Below are 16973 nucleotides of genomic sequence, written 5' to 3'. Positions count from 1 at the left end.
GCACACTTGGCATCGGCCTGTGTGTGTCATCAAAGCTTGCACCAAGGCACTGTTTTAGGCTGCCATAGCCTTTTGTGCCTGAGAGGAGAAGTTGGGCAGCTAGTCAGCAGTTGGTAAGGAGAAGGTGAGGTCCCAGAAAAGCAACAATCTCCACCCACACCTTCCCAAACACACTCCCAGCCAGGTAGTAACAACCCGTTGTGATGGAAGGGGTGTGGAGAGTTGGGTATCATTTCTCACATGTGGTGTTCCTGTGCAAAAAATAATAATGGGGTATTTTGTGGCACCTGTAGTAGTGTCAGTTCCACAGATTGATGTGGTTGTGTGGGCATATATGGGGTGAGGTGTTCTCCTAGGTGAGCTCTGCAGGTAAAAATAGCTGCTGCCTCTATATCTGCAATAGAATAAGGTCCTGTGGTAAGAATTGGAAAGAATTGCTTTCCAGCAAAAGAAGATGTTGGACTTTATGGAACTCGGCAAAATGACTGGGAGACTACGTGACCAAAAGGAAGAGACGGTGGAAGAAGATTGGGAAAATTTTTAAATATATTTGAAAAAATATTGCAAGATTTAGAAAAATATTTCCTTTGTGAAGATTATATAGGCTATATGCGTCAAAATAAGTTTTGAAGTAGTGTTAGCAAATGTAGAATTTAAGTGATTGGTTAATAGAGTAAGGAATAATTAAATTAAGATTTGGTTTTTAGATGATGGAGAATAAACTGCTAAAGATGTAATACAGTGGAATTCAGAAAGAAGGGAATGAAGGAAGTCATTTGAAGATGTGAATGAAAGTAAGGTTTATATAAGAAATATTTTTATATATTTTTGTTTTTTAGTTTTATTTTTTATTAGTTTGTTTGTTGTATTTTGTTCATTTATTGTTTGTTAGAAATGTTATTTGTTTGTTGTTGTTCTAATAAAATGAATAAATATTTTTTTTAAAAAAAGGAAAGAATTGCTTTCCCTCACGGGGGATGTAATTGGTAGAACCACTCTCCCTTTAAGCATTATATTTCCACATCAGTGCAGCACAGTTGCTAACCATGACGCCAGAGGCAGAAGATTAAATCCAAGGGCTGCATGAGATGAGAGCACTCACAGAAGAGGTGGCAAGTATGTCACTCCAAGGCACATGTAAAGGGGACCTCGGGATCCTGGAGCTGTCCAAAGTGCTGATCTGAAAAAAGTGGCCCTGAACTTCTATAGTGCTGAAGTTTCTAGTGTGACCTGGAATGAATTGAGCAGTATGTTTACACTACAGAGGAGAAAATTACAGGAAGAAGCAAATAAAGCTGCCATATACCTAGTCCAACCATTGGTCTATCTCATTATTATATGCTGTGCCACAGTGGGTCTACAGGGATTCAGACAGGAATCTTTCCTAGTCCTACCTACAGATCCCAGGGATTGAACTGGCGCCCCTTAGCTTGCAGAGTGTGCCCTCTTACCACTGTGCTATAGCCCCTACCTCTAATTATACCATCAAATCACCATGTTGGAGGAAATGTATATTCCTATGTTCTTTTATTCTTTCTCCCTCTCCTCTCCTTTTTTCCCTTTCCCTTTCCTTTTCTGCCTTTTGCTTAACATCGCAGGTGATGTTCTGAAGAATTGGAAAGCTTGTTCACCATTTTGTGAGACTTTAGTTACTCCTTATAAAGATATTATATTATTGCTACATTTGGACACCCCACCCCCGCTAAAAAAACAATATATTTCCAAAAGCAAATTAATTTCGGCAACTGTTATTAATTTCAGCAAATATTGAAGTCAAATAGTGATGGGGGAAATGAATGAAATTCTGGTTAGTCATCCAGCCTTCATCATCACAGGAAGTCCCCGTGTGATGTACCTATCTATATTGTTTCCCCTCCACCCTAAAAAATGTGAAATTCCAGTGATGAAAATGCAGGGGGAGGGCAGGGAGAGGGGAGAAGAAGGAGGTGCTGCCAGGCTTATAAAGTCCTTCAGATCTGACAAGCATTTGCTTTCACCTTCATCTTCTTAGTAATTCACAAGCATAGCATTAGTCAGAGCTATCCAATCTCATCGCCCCTGCGGCAATGAAGGGACTGCAGAAATAAATCTAGCACAATCGAGGCAGCTCTACATTTATGGGTATTCTTTTGGAACTCGTTGGAATCTCCTTGACTGACGCTGAATGCGCATGGGACCTGCACAACTCAATAGGGCCACTGCAAAATAGGAAGTTTGCTTCCTTCCATCTCAATATGGGGCTGAACATCAGGATGGGATGGGAGGTGGGGGCCGTGATTGTAGAAAGGGATTCTCCTCTTCTCCTCCAGAAGCAAACCAGGCAGACTAAGTGTCCCCTTTCAGCAAAAACCAAACCCTTTCCCCTTTTATCTCATGCATCTCATGGACTAGATGACCAACTCTATGATTCTGTTTATTCGATTCCATGATTCTCTGTGTATTAGATTGTAATAGTGAGGGCAGGGACTGTCATTGCTGACATAGTAAGCTGGTTTGGGTGCCTTTTATTTGGCTGAAAAGAAGGTTTAAAATGCTTAAAATCTGGGATGCATAACAAGGGTTATGCAAGGCACACAGGCCCCAATTCAATTTGGGGGTCCAATTTAGCAATCCTGATTGGGCCCCAAACTGAACTGGGGAACTTGCACTGTCCTATGTTTTAATTAGGGGTTTTTTGGCCATAGCTGCCAAGTTTTCCCTTTTCTCGCGAGGAAGCCTATTCAGCATAATGGAAAATCCCTTTTAAAAAGGGATAACTTGGCAGCTATGTTTTTGGCTGAATTTGGTTTGGGGTGCCAACCCCTAGTTGGACTAACCCCTAGTTCTGAGGGACTGGTCTCACCTCCCCCATAACAATTTTTTCTGGCCCCCCCCCCCCGGCGCAAGATTTTGGTGGTGAGTGGTAAAAACAACAGAAAAAATGAAAGCAGACATACACAGCTGTGAGCAGAGACCAACACACTAGTGAAGGAGCAAACCACCCCCTCCTTGGCCACCAGAGAGTTCATTTTGTGAATGGAGAGGGGGGTGTCAATCCCTTTCCTCAGCTGATCTGAAGAGAGGAGGGGAGGCTGCCTACCTGTGTGCGACCTATGTGTGTCTCCTAGGTGTATGCCTGACTAATCAGCTGCACATTATTCTGCATGTTGATTTTAATGTTGACATTGTTTAAATTGTTATACGGTGCCTCGAGATTGCGGTTGTAGGCAGTATAAAAACGGTTTAATAAAATAATAAATACAGTTATTAAAGGTTAAACCACTGGGAGTTAAAAACGCTTGCTTGTCTACTGCAAAGCATCCCAAGTTTGGCCAGTAAATCCCCAAAGTACCTTCTGTAAAGGGCATCCAAGCACAGGCGAATATATTTTCTGAATATTGTTACGCTGCTGGCCTGAGTTATTTGAAGCAAGAGAAATGAACCTCTTCTTTAAGCTTTTTGTCTTTAGCATATTCCCGATTGCAAAGGGATTCGGGCAGATGCTGGCACTTCCAGCTTGACTCGGCAGCTGAGAAAACACACAACTGAGGAGTGGGAACCAGAAGTGTTGGTAGACAGAGATGCTGAGAGCATCCCTCGAAAGTTAAAGGGTAGCATCTGGCAGCATCTGCTCCAAGTCCTGTTAATAATAATAATTTATTATTTATACCCCGCCCCTCTGGCTGGGTTTCCCCAGCCACTCTGGGCAGCTTCCAACAGAAGTATTAAAATACAATAATCTAATAAACATTAAAACTTCCCTAAACAGGGCTGCCTTCAGATGTCCTCTAAAAGCCTGGTAGTTGTTTTTCTCTTTGACATCTGGTGGGAGGGCATTCCACAGGGCGGGAGCCACTACCAAGAAGGCCCTCTGCCTGGTTCCCTGTAACTTGGTTTCTCGCAGTGAGGGAACCGCCAGAAGGCCCTCGGAGCTGGACCTCAGTGTCCGGGCAGAATGATGGGGGTGGAGACGCTTCTTCAGGTATACTGGACCGAGGCCGTTTAGGGCTTTAAAGGTCAGCACCAACACTTTGAATTGTACTCGGAAACGCACCGGGAGTCAATGTAGATCTTTCAAGACCGGTGTTATGTGGTCTCAGCAGCTGCTCCCAGTCACCAGTCTAGCTGCTGCATTCTGGATTAGTTGTAGTTTCCGGGTCATCTTCAAAGGTAGCTCCACATAGAGCGCATTGCAGTAGTCCAAGCGAGAGATAACTAGAGCATGCACCACTCTGGCGAGACAGTCTGCGGGCAGGTAGGGTCTCAGCCTGCGTACCAGATGGAACTGATAAACAGCTGCCCTGGACACAGTATTCTTCTGTCTTGTCAGGATTCAACCTCAATCTGTTAGCCGCCATCCATCCTCCAACCACCTGCAGGCACTCACACAGGACCTTCACTGCCTTCACTGGTTCTGATTTGAAAGAGAGGTAGAAGGGAAGGAGGAGAGGGAGATAAATTCACGGGGGAGAGGGCTATTGGTGGCTGCTACCTATGATGGCTATGGTCTGCCTCCACAGTTGGAGTCAGCAATGCTTCTGAATACCAGTTTCTGGAAACCACAGGAGGGGAGAATGCTCTTGTGTGCAAATCCTGCTCACTGGTTTCCCACAGGCATCTCGACTGGCCACTGTGAGAACAAGATGGGCAATTGGCCCGAACCAGCAGACTCTTCTTATGTCCATATATTTGTCTTAGGCCATGGAGGGAAAACAAGTGAGCTGAATTAGTGGATCTCTTTGGTGAGGACAACAAAGAGGGGAAACAGGAAGTACAATAGTATAGAAAGGAAAGAGGTGAAAAGACAGACAGGAGAGGACACCGTACAAGAGGAGTAAGGAGAAAAACTGTATCAGGGAAAACAAGAGAAAACATAAGAACATCAGAAGAGCTTGTGGGATCAGGCCAATGGCTCATCTAGCCAAGCACCCTGTTCTCATAGTGGCCAACCACATGTCTGTGGGAAGCTTTTCATGCCCCTTGAAAGACCCCTCTTCGCAGATGGAAAGTTAGTCCAGCCCTAGTTTAAAGAATCAACTTGGAGAGTGCTGACTCTTTCCATCTTTCCGCTGTGACCCAGGCACAGCCCGCAATTTAAAGCTCTGTGTTTGGGCACCTTTTTAAAAAAATTTGCTCCAGAGCTTTTCCCACGAAAACCCACTCTTTAATCGGAGCAAATGTCAACCCATGGAAAACCCAAATTCAGCTTTAAAGTGGATTTTCATGGGGAAAGCTTGAGGCACACACAAAAAATGCTCAGAAACAGAGTGTGTGCGTCTGTATGAAAAGAGCAGGGCAAAGTGTGGATAAGCCCTTAGTTTCTTGATTTGACTCTGTAGCCTTTATGTTATTCAACTGTATGCAAGAATTGCTAGTCTGCCAAGTGAGGCTGGCAGGCACAAGAGACAGGGCCTTTTTAGTGGCTGCCCTGTTGATGTCGATAATGATAAGAGTAACATTTGAATTTGGAAGCATTGCTGCATCTGACTGTAGGTGCAGAACATAGCCATCATGACTTATTAGTAGACATGTGTAGAATTGCACAGAGCTTTTGAGGACTCCTGGGGTCAGAGACAAAGCTGCCACTGGGGTTGCCAATGGCATCAACTGATGGTGTTATAGGAAGAGAAGAGTCCAGAGTTTGGTTCTCAGAGTGGCCAGCCAGATGCCCATGGGAAACCCACAAGCAGGACTGTGCTCTCATTCACGATTCCCAGAAGCTGGTATTCAGAGGCGCATTGCCTCCAAAGGTGGAGGTAGAACAAAGTCATGTGCTCTATGTGTCAAGTGGCTGCCAGCTCTGTACACCTCAAAGGAATCAATGTCAAAAGAAGGTAGTGAGATTCTGGTGCAGACATTTTTTGCGCGCTCTCTCTCTCTCTCTCTCCCACTAAAATATCACTCCAAATGGAAATTGAACTCTTCTCTTTAATTTGAGGATTCAAACAGGAACAGATCATGCAAAGCAGTTCAGCATTGTCCCACGATAGCAACGCAAACCTGCATGCACGATGGAGATGATAATTTTCATATATTCTATTTTTAGAGCACCTTTAGCATGACAAAGGGAGAACAAAGTTGCACAACGATTAGCATTTTAAATGGTTTATCTTGCCCCGAGATTTGACTTCAGCCTTTTGTCGGCTTTTCAGATTAGCACAGCACGTAATGACTTTCGTGAAGATGATCCTTCTGATTTGACTGGCGCACGAAATGTAATAATGCAGCGTTCCCGGGGTTGGAAGAACAGAGTTTCCATTCCCCCACAAGGAAGGGCAAAACCGATTTGCAGCTCAGAGGAATACTTTTAGCTTCAATCAGGGGTGGGGAAGTCCTTTCAGCCCAAGGGTTGCTTGCATTCCCCTTATCTTCCAGGGGCCGCTTGCCGGTAGCAGTAGGGGCCAGAAGCCAAAGGTGGGGGGAAAACAATGGGTGCAAATCTTACCTTTGTACGCTTGGCTGCGGTTCAGCAGCCATTCACAAATCAGAGGTTTTTGCATGCACACACACACCTACTGTGTCTCAATTCAAGCAAACAAGAAGTATTATCAGTTCAAGGATGCATTCCAGCCAGGTTGCAGGACTTGGAACGGTAATGAGGAAGGTCAAAGAACCATAGAACTGTAGAGTTGGAAGGGACCACAAGGGCCATCTAGTCCAACCCCCTGCAATGCATGAATCTTTTTGCCCAACATGGGGCTTGAACCCACGCCCCTGAGATAAAAAGTGTCGTGCTTTACTGACTGAGCTATTGAGGCCTGGAGAGGAGATGTAGCTGGGAAAAGACCTGTGAGCCTGTTGGAGGGCCTCATCCATCCCCTAGGCCCGAGGTTTTCCACCTCTGGCTTAGATGGAGGCCATTATTATTTGTGACAATTGATGCCGAAGGTCTAAGAGGGCTTTGAGCTAGGGCTCCGAAAGGTTTATCCTGGGATCTCTTTGCTGTGCCTGCTGGAGTAGCCAGTTCACGCATGACTTGTGTGTGTTTATTGTTATATTTGGGTGGCTTTTATTGTGAACCGTGGAATGGGCTTATTAAATAGAAATATCCTTTTTGACACAAGTGGGGCTTGCTTGCAGTGAGGGGTTGGCAGGGCAATTGGCAGGAGCAGGGCAGCAATAACTCACACGGTGCCAGTGAAGTTAACGGTTTATTCAAAGAAACAAGATGGCGCAGGAGATCAGGCCCCGGGAGCACAGCAACTATTCCGGGTAGATCTTGCCCCAGCGAGGCAGTTATGAGGACTGAAGGTTGAAGGTCAGAGACTTCCCACAGCTCTCTAAGTCTCCTCCTCCTGCAACGCCATCACAAGCAATCTGAGGCTCCTTTGCATTGCCTGTCTCTGCTCCTCTTCCTTCATACCACTTCAGGCCCTGGGGGAACAGGAAGGAGGGGAGCTGGTCGCAGCAGGAGGGGGAGACCCCCTGGCTTCTTCAGCAGCCTGCCTTTATTCTGTCTCTTGAACTCCCCCCCCCCGCTTCTTCCCTCTACTCTGTACTGCTCTCTGTCACAGCCTCTTCCTGCTCATGAAACTCTGATACCTCTTCATCTTCTGACACCTCCTCCTCCCCCCAGTCTGCTCCCTCTATTCCCTCTGGCCACTCATCCTGAGGGCCGAATAGAGATGTCTGAGGGGGGCATGTTCTGTCTCCAGACCCAGGGCTAGTGGCAGACTTAGGTACTATGGTGCCGCTTGTGAGCCCAAAGGCAGGTGAGGGGGCACTTGGCTTTAGAAAGGAAGCAGAAGGACTCCGGGACGCTGTCAGAGCCTCCCTCCTCCTTCCCAAAGTCTAGCACCTCTCGTATCTGGCTTTCAGAGAGCACCCCCTTGGCTCAGCACCCAGTGCATACACATAATCCTAAATCCCATCCTCCCCGCTGCCAGGACTCTCCATCCCTAGTATATGGAATGGCTTAAGGCACGTTCAACAGGTAGACCATGGTGTTAGGATTCTTTTCCCGTGCTGCAGTCATGGGATTGTTTTTAATCACATGACGGTGTATGTTTTCATTCCACATTGTGGGAAGTCACAGAGAAAGGATGTTTGTATTACTGTGTTTCCATTATGTAGGGCTTTTGTCCTTTGTTCTCTCTTTCTGCTGTCTGATGCCGAAGAAGGAGGAGCTGAGTTACGATGCTCCAAGTATGTATATGTAAATAAACATAGTTTAGCTGTGCTACTGAGTCTGTACGCTGACTGCCTATTCTCTGCTGATCCTGAAGTGTGCTGATGCCTCTAAGGCAGGGATGTCCAACAGGTCAATCATGATCCACTGGTCAATCCTTGCAAGGTTTTGGTCGATGGCGGTTGATCGCTGGCCCCCTTCGAGCCCCTCCATTGTTGGAGAATAGAAGATGGAGTTTACAAACCCAGGCTGTGTCCCCCGCCCCCGAGCACTCTTTTGGTGAGCTGCTGTTTCTCTTTGACCCCAAAATATTGTAAAAAAACATTGTGCCCCCCTCCCAAAGCTAAGCAACATATGCCTCCCAACCCCCCTCAAAACAGGGCTTTCCCCCTCCCCCAAAAAGCTCAACAACTTTGACCTGAACCCCTAAAAAACAGGGGTAGATCACAGCCAGTTTTTAATTTTGTGAGTAGATCGCAGTCTCTTGGAAGTTGGCCACCGCTGCTCTACGGTATCAGTCACTGTGATGTTCGGGCTGGAGAAAGATTTTGAATCTCCCGAACGAACGACCGGGAGGGAGAGAACATGCCAGTCGGGCCCGTGTCTCTGCCAGACTCCTACTCGTGTGTAGGACCTCCTGACACATGGCTGCACTCAGATGAGACTACAAGGACGTACACCTCGCATTCCGTCTTTTTAAATCGTTTTAATTTTTTAAAAAAAATGAAAGAAAGAGAAACGAGTGGCTGTCACACTTTTACATTTCAGGTTTTGTGGCATGGGCACGTGAGGTTTATTTTCTTTTGAAGGGAGGCATTTCACAACCACATGTTTCATCCTTCACACACACAGAGAGAGGCATGACGGATCCATGAAAGTCACGTACATCAGATACCACACAAAGAAAACAAGGCACTCTGAAGGATAAGACAGGTATTCAATGACCAAAAGGGAGATGTGGGCAGCCAAATCCTCAGCGGCAGCCCCATTCAAAGAGAACTTGGGTGGAGGACGTTTAAGGATCAGGTCCTCATACATTAAAAAAAAAAAAACAGAGGGAGGGAGGGGGAATCCCTAAGGAGGCCCGCGATCCTCGCCAACTTGCAACATTAAAGCTGTAGATAGGTCGGAGGCTCTCTGTCTCTCTTGCCATAGGTGTTGGACCCCACGTTGGTCGGTGAATAGATCGCACCGAAGGTGTTTCTGGACCGGACCAAGAAGTCTGCCAGGCGCTGTGTCACACACGTGGCAGTGTTGCACTTCCGTTTCTCTAAGCGGTGGCTGGGGACATTGAAAGGAAGAGACACACCACTGTGAAAACCTTGGGACAGGCACTCCTGCTACCATAGGCTGCTTCACTAGAACATAACCGCCCTGTGAACCACCCTGAGATCTTTGTAGATAAATTGTAGATAAATCTAATAAATAAATACAGTCATACCTCGGGTTGCATCCGCTGCGGTTTGTGTTTTTTCGGGCCGCGAACGCGGCAAACCTGGAAGTGTTTACTTCCAGGTTCCGCCGCGCCCACATGCACAGAAGCATTCTGCGTGCTTTCACACATGTGCGAAAGCACCGCTCGGGTTGCGGACTTTTCGAGGTGCAAACGGCACCCCAGAATGGATCGGGTCCGCAACCCAAGGTACCACTGTAAGTGCATACGAAGAGCTCTGCTGAATCAGCTAATGGTCCATCTGGTCAAGCTTCCTGTTCTCCCAGGGGCCAACCAGGGAACAGCACATGAGCTCAAGATCCCTCTCCCCTCCTGTGGTTTCCAGCAACTGGTCTTCAGAAGCATGGCTGCCCCCAACTGTGGAGGTAGGGCACATGATCATAGGTACAGCTATCAGTTAGCTGCGATGGCTCAGCTCTGCTTCCATGACCAGAGGCAGTAATGCTTCTGAATACCAGTTGCAGGAATCATAGCACCGTAGGGTTGGCAGGGACCCCAAGAGTCATTCAGTCCTACGTTCTGCAATGCAGGAATCACAGCTAGTCAGCAGAGGTCATGGCTGGGGAAAGCCCCAAGGGCCAGATAGTCTTCAAGGGTTCCCCCCATCCCCACGTTCCCTACTCCTGGTGTAGGCTATCAGCCTCCTCTTTATTTATTGAACTTTGCACATTGCGTTGTTTGACTCTGCTGTGTTGTGAAGTGACTTTGGACTTTCACACTTTCTTCATTAACCTAGAAATAGATAATCTCAGAAAGAAAGTTCTCTGAACTGTCATGAACCTTCATGGCTAGAGCACTTGTTTTTTTTTGCTGACCTGGAAGGCATGGGATAACCGACACATGATTATACAAAAATATCAAGAGATCTAACAATCAAGCAAGGTATCATCCCTCTTTCCATTGACATTTACATCTCCAGCTATTCGTACATCTAAATACTACAGAGATCCCCATCTATTAAAATCTATGTTTTATTCAATGTTTTGTCGAAGTTGCAATCCTAATGGATAAAAGGTTGCACCTTCTGTCTGATATAGAGATATATTGTTCCATGTTGAATTTGAAAAGTTAACTCATCTTGCAAACAACTATGATCCAAATCTTATGTACTAAAGTTTATTCTCTGAGTGTGGATCTTTATGTAGCTGAAATCAGGGCTGGCCCATCTATTGTATATGGACCTGTTACCAATCCGAACCAGTTAGGTATGGACTTTCTCCATATTGTGGCTTTCTCTTCTTCTTTTCTTTTCCAAAAAAGTACAATTGCCTTTTCCTTCTGTTACGATCCCACATGAAGCAATTTTTGAAGATTGCTCCTAGTGGAACAAGAACCGAAAGATTCTTCTAGCTGTCAAAGAAGCAAAATAACAATAGACCTAGTGGATTTTCATCAGTCACACAAATCCTTGCAGGACCTTTCCAGATCTTTTCTTCTTAAAGCTGGATGAGGTTAATAAACAACAAAGCTCAATGCATGAAGCCAATATCTCTGTTGCATTGAAACCATATAACAACATTGTACCCTGTTCCGTATAGAGGCTGATCTCACTGACAATCATGGATGCTTGAAAACGATTCTTCAAGCCTTCCCTTCAGGAAATAGGTTTCAGCTCAGAGATTTTCTAAGGTGGTGGGGTGGGAAGACATGATGTTTCTCAGCCTGAGGTTTGCACTCCTATTTGGGCAAATGTCTAGAGGGGGGGGGTCATATGGCAGTGATAGGCAGGGCCAAAAGCAAATGTGGACTGGGGTGGAAATTCTGGCAGGGAAACTGGAGAATCTGGCAAAATGTGGGCTGGATGAGGTTATTTTTAGTGGATTTGTTAGGTTGGCTGACCGAACCTTGTCATCCTGGAAAAAAGCGACAAGTGGGGTGCCGCAAAGTTCTGTCCTAGGTCTGTTGTTGTTCAACATCTTTATAAACAACTTAGATGAAGGAATTGAGGGGATACTCATCCAATTTGCAGATGACACCAAATGCCACAGAAGACAGAATCAGGATTCGAGATGACCTCAACAGATTGGAGAACTGGGCCCAAACTAACAAAATGAATTTCAGTAGGGTTCTTCACTTTGGCAGGAAGAAGCAGCTGGACAAATATAAGGCAGGGGACACCTGGCTTGCCAGTAGTACATGTGAAAAGGATCTAGGGGTCTTAATAACATGAGTCAACAGTGCGATGCAGCAGCAGCTAATGCTATTCTAGGCTGCATCAACAGAAGTATAATGTCCAGATCAAGGGAAGTCATAGTACCGCTCTATGCTGCCTTGGTCAGAGCACACCTGGAATACTGTGTCCAATTCTGGGCACCACAATTTAAGAAGGATGTTGACAAGCTGGAACATGTGCAGAGGAGGGCAACTAAGATAATCAAGCGTCTAGCCTTATGAGGAACGGTTGAAGGAGCTGGGTATATTTAGCCTGAGAAAGAGGAGCCTGAGAGGAGATATAATAGCCACCTTCAAATATCTAAAGGGCTATCACATGGAGGATGGAGCAAGCTTGTTTTCTCCTGCTCCAGAGGCTAGGCCTCAAACCGATGGCTTCAAGTTACAAGAAAGGAGATTCCAACTAAAGCACCAATGACAGATGACCACCCAACATCTGCTTGAAAACCTATAGAATCATACAATAATGTAGGTCAGGGTAGGGAAATTCTAGGCCTCTGGCCATCCTGGCCCACATGGACATTTTGTGATGTCATCTAATGGTCCTCCTGACATGGTTAAATCCTGTGTTGGCTACATGCACTTGTTCCCTTCTTTTGGCAGAAGATTCTGTTGAAAACTGCTTTCTGATCCAGAAGGGGTATGCATGCTAAAGCGAAGGAGGGGGAACCTTCCATTTTAGCAGCACTTCCGACCTGATGCCATTGTGATGTCAGGTGATTGACAGGTGGGTGGCCTATCAGGCCAATCCACGTAAGGATTTGGCCCATGGAGCCACAAATCACAGAGCAGATTCGATTCCAGCTTATTTTAATGTTTGATGGATTTCTGTATTTTAGAATTTCTGTTTTGTTGGAAGCCACCCAGAGTGGCTGGGGGAACCTGACCAGATGGGCGGGGTATAAATAATAAATTATTATTATTATTATTATTATTATTATTATTATTATTATTATTATAGGTGTAGCTAACACATAGGCCAGCTACAGGTAGGTAGCCGTGTTGGTCTGAGTCGAAGCAAAATAAAAAAATTCCTTCAGTAGCACCTTAAAGACCAACTAAGTTTTTATTTTGGTATGAGCTTTCGTGTGCATGCACACTTCTTCAGATACCTGAAGAATACCTGGTATCTGAAGAAGTGTGCATGCACACGAAAGCTCATACCAAAATAAAAACTTAGTTGGTCTTTAAGGTGCTACTGAAGGATTTTTTTTATTTTACATAGGCCAACAACTTCCATCTTTGTTGGTTGGACCAAAGAACAGCTGGTGACTTGGGAAGACGTTGGAGGAAAGTATTTTAGAGGGAGCAGTTGCCATTGAATGGAGCTCTTATCTTTCTTCACGAGTAGCTGATGGGAGCAAGATATTGTCATGCTAATCATTCTCATGATATCAGCAAGTTCTCTAAATAGCCTTTTAAAAGTGCGTCTGAAAGTTAACATTGAGTCATTGTTGCTGCTTAATGACTTAACTATACTATAATTATTCTTCTCTGAAGATACCATGCTGAAATCGATTGAATGACATCTAAATGGGGGGGGGTCTTTTGCGTGTAACGTACAAGGGTTATTAACATTCATACATTTACAGGGCATTTTGGAGAGGATTTATTCCCCTCCAGTTCCCCTCCTTCTACCAGGCATAAAGCAACTGCTGAATCAATGACTTTGAGGGCCAGCTAGTCCTACTCCTTTCAATGTTGGAATCTCAGCTAAAGCATCGATAGCAGATGGCCATCCCACCTCTGCTTAAAAAGCAACAATGAAAGAGAATTCCCCATCCAGGTTGTTGTTGTTGTTTAGTCGTTTAGTCGTGTCCGACTCTTCGTGACCCCATGGACCATAGCACGCCAGGCACTCCTGTCTTGCACTGCCTCCCGCAGTTTGGTCAAACTCATGTTCGTAGCTTCGAGAACACTGTCCAACCATCTTGTCCTCTGTCGTCCCCTTCTCCTAGTGCCCTCAATCTTTCCCAACATCAGGGTCTTTTCCAAGGATTCTTCTCTTCCAGGTTAAGCATGCCCAATTCCCTCAACCATTCCTCATAAGGCTTGGACACTATACTTCTGCTGAAATCCAGTGATGTCTGTCTGTTTGCACAAGAACTTACACAAGTGGAAGCATGAGAATCGATTCTGAATGAGACTGCTGTTCCATTGAGGTCAGAAGTGCCTAAACCAATTGCTGCATCTTGGATTTCAGATGAGAGCCCTCCCTGGAGATGCTGGGGAATGAACCTGGGACACAAGGCTGAGCTATGGTCCATTCCTAAGAGAGCAGTGCAATGCTTCTCACAATTCTAAGGACAGTTACAGATGATTGGTCACCCAACCTTTGACTACATTGAGCATCACGGTCCTTACTTGTAAAATCTGCATTGTGCATTCACTCCTTATGTCTGTCACATGAAGAGGGAATTGCAGCAAAGAATTTCAAGAGCACACCTGCATTCACAGCTACCTACATAGTTGTTGTTGTTGTTTTAATTAGCATCCTCTGACAGGTAACCATCTCTCTACAGAAGGCATGGTCTGAGGCTGTGCACGGTTCCCTAAATAAAATTAGGAAACTAATTTAAAATTAGCTGGGCACTTAGGAAGCCTACCAAGGCCTGCTGCCCTTTATCATATTTTCATTTGTTTATATCCAGGTTCTCTTTAAAATTGCTCGGTCCCTGCTCCTGCCAACCTAGAAGTTCGAAAGCACATCAAAGTGCAAGTAGATAAATAGGTACCGCTCTGGCGGGAAGGTAAATGGCATTTCCGTTCGCCAGAAGCGGCTTAGTCATGCTGGCCACATGACCCAGAAGCTGTATGCCGGCTCCCTCGGCCAGTAAAGTGAGATGAGCGCCGGAACCCCAGAGTCGGTCACGAATGGACCTAACGGTCAGGGGTCCCTTTACCTTTACCTTTTTTATGGTTCCTTAAATGAAAATGCTCCCGGAACTCACAAAGAGCACACAAACCCAGTAACTGTTTACATGATTGTTATTTTTTAGGTTGTAAGGAACATTCACACATTACATTCGACGAATGCAAACTCGTACAGTAATTCACAAGTAATGTTCAATTAGTGTACAGTCAACTGTGTACAAATGAACAAGGGCTTGCTTTTTCACCCCAACACTTGTACGTGTGGAGTGACAGCTTATACCTGTGTAATGTGTGAACAACCGTGTACATTTATCTGAGCAAGGAAGACTTAAAAACAAACGTCTTATTTCCATGCCGGCTAACGCTCTCTCCTGAACATCTTTTTAGAATGGGAGGAAAGAAAAATCCTATTCAACAATCCTTTGATAAATCAAAAAGCAGTAACTCCATGCAAAATGAAACCTTTGCAAAGTTTGAAAAGTATCAAAAGTTTGAGTCATGCTTCTTGGTGGCTTTTCTGATATTTAATATGCCCCCCCCAAAATGTCAAGCATTCCTCCTCTTTTTTTATTTAATTAAAATGGCCTTGGGGTCAGTTTGATTCTAATTAAAGCAAATGAAATAATGAAATACTGCATACTCAATGTATTAGGGATCTAAATAATCTTAATACTCTTAAATCTTCCCACTTGTTCGCCCCATAGCTATTTCATATGGATTAGAGTAGTTAGGATAAATTGCTGACAGCCATTCAGTATTTTTATTTTTATTTTCTACTTCCAAGAAAGTTTATGTTCAAGGAAACAGTGACCTCTAGGAAATAACTCTGGAGTTCATTAAACACCCCAGATCTATAGCTATATCCTTGCTGTATCAACAATAACACTTCATGCAATCTCATAATTAAATGAAATTGGCATCATTGTCAAGTTCACCACATAAAAAATAAATAAACCAAATTTGTGATCTATTCGATCTTACCACCTTCCTGACAGTAAGAGCTGTTCGGCAGTGGAATTTGCTACCAGGGAGTGTGGTGGAGTCTCCTTCTTTGGAGGTCTTTAAGCAGAGGCTTGACAGGCATATGTCAAGAATGCTTTGATGGTGTTTCCTCCTTGGCAGGGGGTTGGACGTGATGGCCCTTGTGGTCTCTTCCAACTCTATGATTCTATGATACTACCTGATTGGTAAAGTGCTTTTTAGAAATAAATTCAAGGAGGGTTAAAATCTTAGGCAGCTACAAGCGACTTGTTAGCAGAACTTCTATAAAACAGAAGCAATGATATCTATTCACTGCCAAATATGCTAACAGTGGAATGAGCGAAAGTGCAAATTGCATCTGAAGGTGTGGAGCTGGAGAATATTGCAAACATTGTCTGGAGATATGAATAATCCCAGGAACTTGAACAGAAACACAGTGCCTACGCGAGCCTCAAATGCACTTCACAACACACTGTCCCTCTGCATCTCTTTTGCATCTGAATCAAAAGCAAGCCAAACAAATTTGGTACCTTTTGGGCTTTATCGCTTCCTCTCCGATCAGTGCACTGTTAATTCCCAAGAAGCCGCTACTTCGGGAGACGATGGGTAAGAGCCACTCTTGTCTGTTGGGAGTGCCATCGGATAAATCATCAGCCAAGGAGAGAAGTCTTTAAACAAGGATAAAAAGCAAAATTGCTCTTTCTTTTGACGCTTCTCCTCCTTCTCCTCCCCTTCCTTTTTATCTCCTTCCCTCCCTCTGCCTTTTGCAATTGATATGGCCAAAAACAACAACAGACAAACCCCAAAATCCACATGTGCAACACTACAAAAATATATATCATTTGACTTCTTTTTAAAAAGCAGAATATGCTTAATGGTTACTGACCTGTCGACAGGCGTCGCTTCCAGGGAATTTAAAGTAATAGACAAAATGATGAAAAGGAAGGGTCCTTTGAGGCTGCACATCTCTCCTCTGGGTCTTTCTGGGAGTGGTGGGGAAAGAAATCACACAAGACAAACTTCAGCCAGAAACATTCGCTCTTCATTGACTGAGCACTACAATTGCATCCACACAGAATATTCAGTCAGAACAGAAATAATAACCCGAAGATCCTCGTTCTAATCTAAACGATTAGAAAACACATCCCCTGTTTCCCCAGATGTTTTAATAGAATTCTGCCTTAACAATTTCCCACGTCAACCCCGGCAAAATTTCCAGTTGGCGTTACTTTAGAATCTACCCCTCGTTTCTATACTTTTTAAAATTTCGGTTTCCAAATAAGAACCCAGTTACCTGTCAGTGGCTGAGGAAGGAGCCGAGGAAATCTAGCAAATGCCAGTATTAGAAGCAATCGTGCAGGGGAAAATCCCACACTTGCTTCTGAC

The 16973-nt window shown here is 44.7% G+C and overlaps 1 protein-coding gene across 1 annotated transcript; it reads right to left on the bottom strand.

Moving 5' to 3' along the window:
- Window positions 1-8783: 8783 nt before the first annotated feature.
- IAPP (islet amyloid polypeptide) lies at window positions 8784-16555 on the bottom strand. Its single transcript, XM_035128209.2, has 3 exons — window positions 16474-16555; window positions 16118-16255; window positions 8784-9388 (listed from the first exon to the last, which is right to left on the bottom strand). Exons 1-3 carry the CDS (start codon window positions 16551-16553, stop codon window positions 9217-9219), a joined length of 390 nt encoding a protein of 129 aa, XP_034984100.2. The 5' UTR covers window positions 16554-16555; the 3' UTR covers window positions 8784-9216.
- Window positions 16556-16973: the final 418 nt, after the last annotated feature.

Source organism: Zootoca vivipara, chromosome 10 (assembly GCF_963506605.1).
Source record: "Zootoca vivipara chromosome 10, rZooViv1.1, whole genome shotgun sequence".
Taxonomy (NCBI): domain Eukaryota; kingdom Metazoa; phylum Chordata; class Lepidosauria; order Squamata; family Lacertidae; genus Zootoca; species Zootoca vivipara.
The sequence above is the reverse complement of the archived record's forward strand: the minus strand, read 5'-3'. Positions and strand labels throughout refer to the sequence as shown.